Source organism: Limulus polyphemus, unplaced genomic scaffold (genome assembly GCF_000517525.1).
Source record: "Limulus polyphemus unplaced genomic scaffold, Limulus_polyphemus-2.1.2 Scaffold2570, whole genome shotgun sequence".
NCBI lineage: Eukaryota > Metazoa > Arthropoda > Merostomata > Xiphosura > Limulidae > Limulus > Limulus polyphemus.
The window spans coordinates 37905-46810 of NW_013668180.1; the positions used below are offsets into that span (position 1 = coordinate 37905).

An 8906-nucleotide genomic window follows, 5' to 3' on the forward strand; every position below is an offset into this window, starting at 1 on the left:
TCGTGCTTAATTACAAACAAACTAAAACAATACTGCTAATCTCTTCGTTTTAGCTACATTTGTTTCATAAGATAATTATTACTATAATTAATTTAAACATAAGGTTTTTGTGGACTGTTTCTTTGATTTGTTAATAAAGAATCTACTAAGCCTATCCACCACCACCGTTCGTTTTCAACTGCCGACCAGAGGGAAGGGAACTGGCCGGCAGCACCCACCGCCAATTCTTTAAACAACGAATACTGAAATTTACTGAAAAGGTGAACATATTCGGTGATCGGTTTCGATCCCGCAACCTGTAGACTTTGAGTCGATAGTCCTAACCACCAGATCAAGCCGGGCCGGATTTGTCAGTACGTCTTAGTGTTCGTACTAAAACTAAAATAACATTAAGTTAACTTAAACAATAACAAGCTGTTTATTAAAGTAAACGATTGAACAAGAAGTGTATAACTGTTTTATATTTTTAAATATGATAAAATACAAACATACGTTTTGTACATGTTGTAATATTTTCAATCCAGTATCCATCCTCACATTTACAGTGGTCTTGCCGACAGACAGCGAACCGACCTGTCCTTGGTTTACACTCCGAGTCTTCAATGCAGGGTTCGTTCAGATACTTCATAGGCACAACTAAAAAACAAAAAAAAATTCGCATTGAAACTTTTATGGTGATGGATCTACGTATAAAGATATACTAGTACGGAGTAGTGATACATTACCTGTACGCTTTTTCTGTTTAAATTACAAGTTGGGGAGTTGCTATAGTGACCATCAGATAACTGTCAAAAATAGGGTTAATGAATTACAGAAGTTTACATTTTTATAATCCATTTATTAAAAATCCCTGCTATATGTCTAAATTTTAGAATATTTTCTTGGAGAATTATAAGTCTGACATAGTGTTAACTGGAAAAGGAAATTTTTAATCATCATTTTGAGCTTGAACCAAAAATGTTGCCTCCTGGTGCTTTAGCGTGAGTCTGAGGTCTGATAACGTTAAATTCGGGTTTCGATACCTACGGTGGTCAGAGCACAGATAACCCATTGAGTAGCTTTGTATTTAACAACAAGCAAACATAATTTAGAGCTTGAACTAAACTGCTGCCCCCTCGTGGCTCAGAGATAAATCTGATGGCTTTTAACTCTAAAATTCAGGTTTCGGTACCCGCAGTGAGAAGAGCACAGATATCCTGTTGAAACGAAATTCACCTTCCAATTTCATTATTATTATTATATATATAAATATACAGTTTTTTACTTTTCAGTAAAAGAAATTTTAATTTCATGTCATACTTAACCCAATTTGTGATAATTATCCTAATTATAACATGGAGGTTAACATCAGTTTAAAACTTAGAAAGACAGGTTATCCAACCGATAAAAATAACGTTTTTTTTACCTTTATAAACAGGTGATTATAATTAGCTACAATCATTACCAGGTTGATTTTTGTTTTGATCTAAGTATGTATTGTGCTTTGATCAGAAATTGATAATAATTTATAAACTTAGTAATTTCACGACCGTTGTGCTACATATACTAATAATTTATAAACTTAGTAATTTCATGACCGTTGTGCTACATATACTAATAAGTTATAAACTTAGTAATTTCACGACCGTTGTGCTACATATACTAATAGTTTATAAACTTAGTAATTTCACAACCGTTGTGCTACATATACTAATAGTTTATAAACTTAGTAATTTCACGACCGTTGTGCTACATATACTAATAGTTTATAAACTTAGTAATTTCACGACCGTTGTGCTACATATACTAATAATTTATAAACTTAGTAATTTCACAACCGTTGTGCTACATATACTAATAATTTATAAACTTAGTAATTTCACGACCGTTGTGCTACATATACTAATAATTTATAAACTTAGTAATTTCACGACCGTTGTGCTACATATATTTCTCACGATCATTTCATACAACTTGAACTTTAATACAAATGAAAGATTTTAGCGACACAAAAAAAGAAAACTTACCAGCTTCACAACGGCGCGAACAAAGTCCTTTCTCAGTACAGAATGGCGTCGTCCAGAGAGGACCTTCCGCCTACATTATAATAAGACAAGATGAAAAATTTAATGTTTCCATTTGTCACTTGCATGACTTGTTCAAATATAAATCATGAAAAACTCCCCTCCCCCCTCTGTTGCTTAATGACACTAAAAATCGGGACAGTCAATTGTGTAGCATGGCGCTTAACTACAAAAAAAATAAAACAAAAACTCGGACAGTATTTACATTATTATTTTCCAGTTATAAACTATATGAATGCATTGGAATTTTAAATCGTAAGTTCAAATATTGGCTTTAACGATCTCTACCCCACACCCCCAAAAGAATGGAAAATACTGTACTTCAGAGGGGAGTGTTTTGCAATTCCTCCTTGTGCATCCCCTGAATTCAACACTAGCTACCCGTGGCTGTGCCAACCACGGGTAGCGAAACCCGGTTTTTAACGGTGTAAGTCTGTAGGCTTGCCGCTGGGGGACATAAGCCTTAAAGCAAACGTTAACTGAAACATTGGTTTGTGGTTTACCTAACAATATATTATAAAATATTTCAAAATAAAGATGTAGATATCAAGCCTAAAAAGGCAGAGTTTATATATATATATATATGTTGTTGTTATTAAGCACAAATCTATTCAATGGGCTATGCGTGTTCTGCCCACAACGGGTATCGAAACCGAATTTTAGCATTGTAAACCATGAGACTTACCGGGGTAGGAGTAGACTTCTATATGGATTATTAATTTGACCTTCCTCTCCGGTGACTTAGCAGTAAATCTGAGGGCTTATTACGCTAAATTGGAAGGTTCGATGCCCGCATTGGCACAGCGTAAATAGCCCACAAATGAATATTACTTTAACATTACAAAGTAATTTGTGATTTCGAATGTTCAGAATAAATCAATATAAGTAATTTTATCGTGGGAAGTTATTCTACTACAAGGTGAGTTTTTCAACAAGTTCTCTTAACGTGCTTTTCGAAGGAAGACGGGGAATTTTATCGTGGGAAGTTATTTTACTACAAGGTGAGTTTTTCAACAAGATCTCTTAACGTGCTTTTCGAAGGAAGACGGGGAATTTTATCGTGGGAAGTCATTTTACTACAAGGTGAGTTTTTCAACAAGTTCTCTTAACGTGCTTTTCGAAGGAAGGCGGGGAATTTTATCGTGGGAAGTTATTCTACTACAAGGTGAGTTTTTCAACAAGTTCTCTTAACGTGCTTTTCGAAGGAAGACGGGGAATTTTATCGTGGGAAGTTATTCTACTACAAGGTGAGTTTTTCAACAAGTTCTCTTAACGTGCTTTTCGAAGGAAGACGGGGAATTTTATCGTGGGAAGTTATTCTACTACAAGGTGAGTTTTTCAACAAGTTCTCTTAACGTGCTTTTCGAAGGAAAACGGGGAATTTTTAGAATCGCTCATTTTTGAAATTTTCATTCCAATTGGTAGAATATAACAGGAGTGGAAATGTCCGGAACGGTGCTCCGCCTCTTGGGGATTTTTATGGCTTCTGGCTGACCACGCTGCTACTACAAAACGGACCACAAAAAAAAAAATTACCGCTTTCAAAATCCCGACTTGACCAATGCAAATAAAGTAGAAATATATTAATAACAGAATACTATGGTTCTTTTCATGGCTTATTATGAAAATAGAATATTAAAATATCGTTAACGTGATCTTTGTGACAATCACAACAAGAAATATCTCTATAGCTAATTTTCATTTTAACAGGCGGCCAGGTTTTATTAACACTTCACTGTTGTATGCAGTAAGGTTTTACTGACGTTTCGTTGTTTAAGGCAGTCACATTGTAATAAAATGTCACTGTTTTAGGCTGTCAGAAGTTGCGAAAGTAGATAGGTTTTACTAACGTTTCATTGTTACAGGCACCCAGGTTTTACTAAGGTTTCATTTTGTCAGTCTGTCAGGTTTTACTAACATTTTGTTGCTACAGACACCCAGGTTTTACTAACGTTTCGTTGTGTCAATCTGTCAGATTTTACTAACGTTTCATTGTGTCAGTGTGTAGGTTTTACTAAGGTTTCATTGTGTCAGTCTGTCAGGTTTTACTAACGTTTCATTGTTACAGGCACCCAGGTTTTACGAACGTTTTATTGTGTCAATCTGTCAGATTTTACTAACGTTTCATTGTGTCAGTCTGTCAGATTTTACTAACGTTTCATTGTTACAGGCACCCAGGTTTTATAAACGTTTCATTGTGTCAGTTAGTCAGGAGTTGCGAAAGTTTCATTGTTTCAATTAGTCAGGTTTTACTAAAGTGTCTTTGCTATTAAATAAGCTACTAAACTTCCAAATGAAAACAGAAACACCTAGACTAGAAATCATAGTTATATCGGTTAGAGTAATTTCACGTACCTCTCTTGAGTTCACACTTTCCAAGTCAAAATAACAAGAACCAGGTGCATCCTCCAAGGTCAGACCTTTTCTTTCACACAAGCTAATATTAAGAAGACTGCAGAGACCAGGACGAAAGTTAAAAGCCTGACACCCCTGTGTTTTCATGCAGCGGTCTAAACATTCAATTCTGTCAATACCGTTTACTATTCTCACGGGATGCTTGTTCAGTATTCTGTTTTTACGGTAAGCGCAACGGGCAAACTTTGAAACGACGCGTGTAGCTTCTGATACTACATTAAAACTATCCAGAAAATAGCAGACAACGGCCACGTTAAGAAACGCCAGCCTAAAGATCTTAGAACGACATCTATATTTCATAATTAGTTGTATACAGCTAAGGCAGCTTAAGTGAAGAATGAAGTTTCGTCTCTATGAAAGTTACAATGACCACCATCGTGCTCACAGTTCCCACGTTTAAACACCTTATATATATATTTCCATATGTGACGTTTTAACATGTCTAGTTCTTCCAGGAAGCGGTCATGACATCACACAATTTATCGACTTCAATTACCTAATGCGGTACCCTTTTGAAAACTTTCACGTTATGTAATTACATAATGGAATTTACTGGACAATGTATTACAGAGATACGGGTTATTTTAGCATTTTGTATTCGAATAACTATCATTTGGTTAACGTAAAAATGCCTTTACCTACAATGAATTATATAAATGAATTACAAAAAAAATTAACCAGGACATATATATATATATATATAATAGTAAATTTTGTTTGTTTGTTTGTTTTGTAACAAACTCGCATTGGGTTATCTGCTGTGTCCACCCCAGGAATCGAACTACCAATTTTATAGTTTTAAGTCTATAAACTTACCGCTGTACCGCCGGGGGACATAAGTGTAGCATACATTTATAAGATTAATGTGGCTCCAAAGTTATAAGATTCACCAGTTAAAAAAATTGGTTCTAATTAAACTGGCCTTTTAACGTTATCAAAACGATGGAGCTGAATTTAAAATCGTCAATTATTAGAAACCCTTTATTTGATCACTGAAAAACCTACAGAGCTTATATGGGGTGAAACGTTTAATTCCACGTAAAAATCCGGGTATTAATTCAGTATCCTGTTTCTCCATTCCTAGGCCCACGAAGAACTTGTGATGTGAACACTGATGAAACAAGATGAAGATTATGATGACATATTTTTTTGTTCGTTTCTTCCCTACTTCATCCATGACCCGGTGGTTAGGATGCTCGGTTCGCAATTTGCGGGTTTGAATCCCGTCACCGAACATGCTCGCCCTTTCAGCCGTGGGGACGTTATAATCTTATTGTCAATCTCACTATTCGATTAGACCAGCTCAAGAATTGGTGGTGAATGATGTTGACTTGCCATCTTCCTTCTAGTTTAGGTACTAATATCGCAGATAACCCTCGTGTTGCTTTGCGCAAAATTCAACAAACAAAGAGACTGCTTCATCCATGGATTATTATAACGAAATTCCTACTAATTTAACACAGTGTTGTCTAGCTAGTTCTTGAATAACAACCGTCTATTAGATCGAACAAAGATTGATGATGGTGCGTTGTGTCCCTATTTTTTAGATTCCATACTCTTACCACTGGAGTATTAGTGAGTCTTCAATGATGAATATCCTTTGCCACCCAGAACACGCCCATCCTTTGGCAAGGATAACACGTTACAAAAATCCATTCGGTTTTCGTTTGGTTGCTGTTAAACGCAATGGTATATCTGTGCTCTGTCAACCACGGATATCAAAACCCGATTTTTAACATGGCAAGCCTGCAGACTTAACGCTGCGCCACTGATGGGGTGGTGGTTTTGTAACAAAGATATTTTTAGAAAAGAGACACCTTTATCATTTAGAACTGCAAATAAAAAAATCCATTCAGTTACTAATAAATTTCACTTTGATACCGACTTCTTTCTTTAACCATTAGAACAAAAATAAAAAATACATTAATCCATTAAGTTACTGACAAAGTTTCCTTTGATACCGACTTCTTTCTTTGGCAATTATAACAGAAAATATAAAATACAATAATCCATTAAGTTACTGACAAAGTTCCCTTTGATACCGACTTCTTTCTTTGGCAATTATAACAGAAAATAAAAAATACAATAATCCATTAAGTTACTGATAAAGTTCCCTTTGATACCGACCTCCCTCTTTAGCCATTAGAACAGAAAATAAAAAATACATTAATCCATTAAGTTACTGACAAAGTTTCCTTTGATACCGACTTCTTAGAACAGAATGATTGGCAACGATTTTTCTCGATCCATCAGATTGCTTAATAGAATTTTCAAATAATTAATAAATATATTTTTGTAATATATTAAAAGAAAAACATGATTAACCTATTTAAAAATAGAGAAAATATTTCAATTAGACAACGATAAGAACGAATTCCGTTAAGTCGTCAAGAAAGTTTGGTTTGATCTCTTAGTTTGAAATTACAATACTAAATAACAGACCAAACATCTTCCTCGTGTTAAGTCAGCACACGTGACAGTAGGCAAGAGCTTAGCAAGTGGCAATTTATAGCATATCTTGCATAAAAAATAAATACATTCTTTCTAAATGAACAGCAATAATTGTAAAAAAAAAAGTGTTCATTTTAGCCAAGATATAGATGTCTGTTTGTGGATATTCGCGCAAGGCTACACAATGGGATATCTGCACTCACCGATTCTAATTTGGAACTGATAGACTAAAGGGTAGGCAGTTGGCTAACGGCACTCACCCACAATTCTTTGGCTATTCTAATTAAATAGTGAGGATTCACCGTCACTCTTATAACGCACATACGACCAGTCACAGCCTCGGTCCAGCATACTAATTACTAGTCCTCGTTCTAATTAACATATCTCATCTTTTATAGCACAGACTAACTTTTCTTGATGTTGTTGGTTCTGGTAATCGTCTGGTTTTTGAACTATTAAAATCCCATATAACACCAGTAAAATTCAAACGTGTCTAACGAAAACCTATAATCCGAGTACAATCTGAAACATATTACCCACACATAAAACAACCCCCAAAATAAAACCTGTCTATTTACTTTGTTTTCCTATCAGTTAACTAAACTTTATTTCATTAAATTATCTGATACTTTGTCAGATCTTCAAACATGTATGCATCGAAAATATAATTATATGAAATCAGTTTCTTGGTTACAGGAAATTAGTATCGCCCACGTAAGTGTCCTTGCTTCTCTACATAATCGTGCTACGTCGCTGTAAACATACAATAGAAACATTCACACGTCACAACTCCATTTATTTCATATTTATTCAAAATAGCACACTTATTGTAATTTAAAATGGTACACTACGTTAATTTTTATATAAAATAGTTAAAAAAATACATCATCCAATCGCTCTTCCAACTTCATTAGTTTCAAAACGTTTTCGTTTTTTTTTGAGTTTCGTTTTCCCCAATTATAATGTACATTGCTGTTTACACTTCAACAAATTATGAAAAACACACAAAAACGGATACCCGTAAATAGTTAAAACTGATTTTTATATATATATGTACAAATTGAAATCAATGAGGGAAAAAAATCACCACTTTGGCCTCGAAGTATTACATTTCCATACGTTTACTAAACATTTCTGAATCACTGATTTTCCTCAACCACTTAAATTCTACTATTCAGTACTAACGTATCGTTTCCATTGGTTATGGAGATGTTTTACATTAAATATGCATGATTTTCACAGTAATCGACTTGTTTAAGCCAATGGTGAAAAAATAAGGCCTATTTATGTGAATTCAAGAAGTGAGAAATCGGGCTGAATTTGTTTGAAAAATGTAAAGAAATTGACTTTTTAATATTATTATTCTTGTTTCAACTCCTAGAAAAATGTGAAAAAGGTTTTTTACTTCCATTGAGAAATGAAATAAAACGGGTTATTTGTACTTCATTTCTTCAAAAAATTGAGTTCATTTTTTTTCATCTCTGGGTAAATTTAAATTACTTTGTTTTCTTGTTTCAGTGTTCTGTGTAGAAAGATATTTAATAGCAATCATATATCTAAATGAGTGCAAAAAGACGTTGTCTTCTCACGTCATTTGGTATCCATCCGTTCAAGGTTTTTCTTCATAAGCTTACTCTTTAAAAAAAATTAATATGTTTTAACATAACATGTGAACAAGTATTTTAATTTGTTAGCTTTTAATCTGTCCCATAAAGCCTATTACCTTTGCTTGTCAAGTATTTATATCATAACTGTGTTATACCAATTGCATTGTTTTATAATTAATAGCAAAAAAAAAATCAACCAAAATTTTCAAAATAAGATCTGTTCTTGATGTTCCTCAAATGTCATATTTTATGTTTACAGATATCTGTTCCTGATGTTCCTCAAATGTCATATTTTATGTTTATAGATATCTGTTCTTGATGTTCCTCAAATGTCATATTTTATGTTTATAGATATCTGTTCCTGATGTTC

At 34.0% G+C, this 8906-nt stretch overlaps 2 protein-coding genes across 4 annotated transcripts in view; both read right to left on the reverse strand.

Annotated features, from left to right (window-relative positions):
• LOC106467327 overlaps positions 1–4849 on the reverse strand; it is a 6850-nt gene extending 2001 nt beyond the window's left edge. Inside the window, exons 1-3 of the mRNA XM_013927672.2 lie at positions 4419–4849; positions 2007–2076; positions 493–636 (exon numbers count right to left, since the gene is read on the reverse strand). Of these exons, the coding sequence (XP_013783126.1) occupies positions 493–636; positions 2007–2076; positions 4419–4778 (574 nt within the window). The 5' untranslated portion in view covers positions 4779–4849. The remainder of the gene's footprint in view (positions 1–492; positions 637–2006; positions 2077–4418) is intronic.
• A 2870-nt stretch (positions 4850–7719) lies between these two features.
• The window catches only part of LOC106467332 (ubiquitin thioesterase OTU1-like), an 11667-nt gene continuing 10480 nt past the window's right edge, over positions 7720–8906 (reverse strand). For all 3 annotated transcript variants that reach the window (XM_013927677.2, XM_022395491.1, XM_022395490.1), the window contains exon 3: positions 7720–8860. The gene's annotated coding sequence lies outside the window, so the exon portion shown is untranslated. The remainder of the gene's footprint in view (positions 8861–8906) is intronic.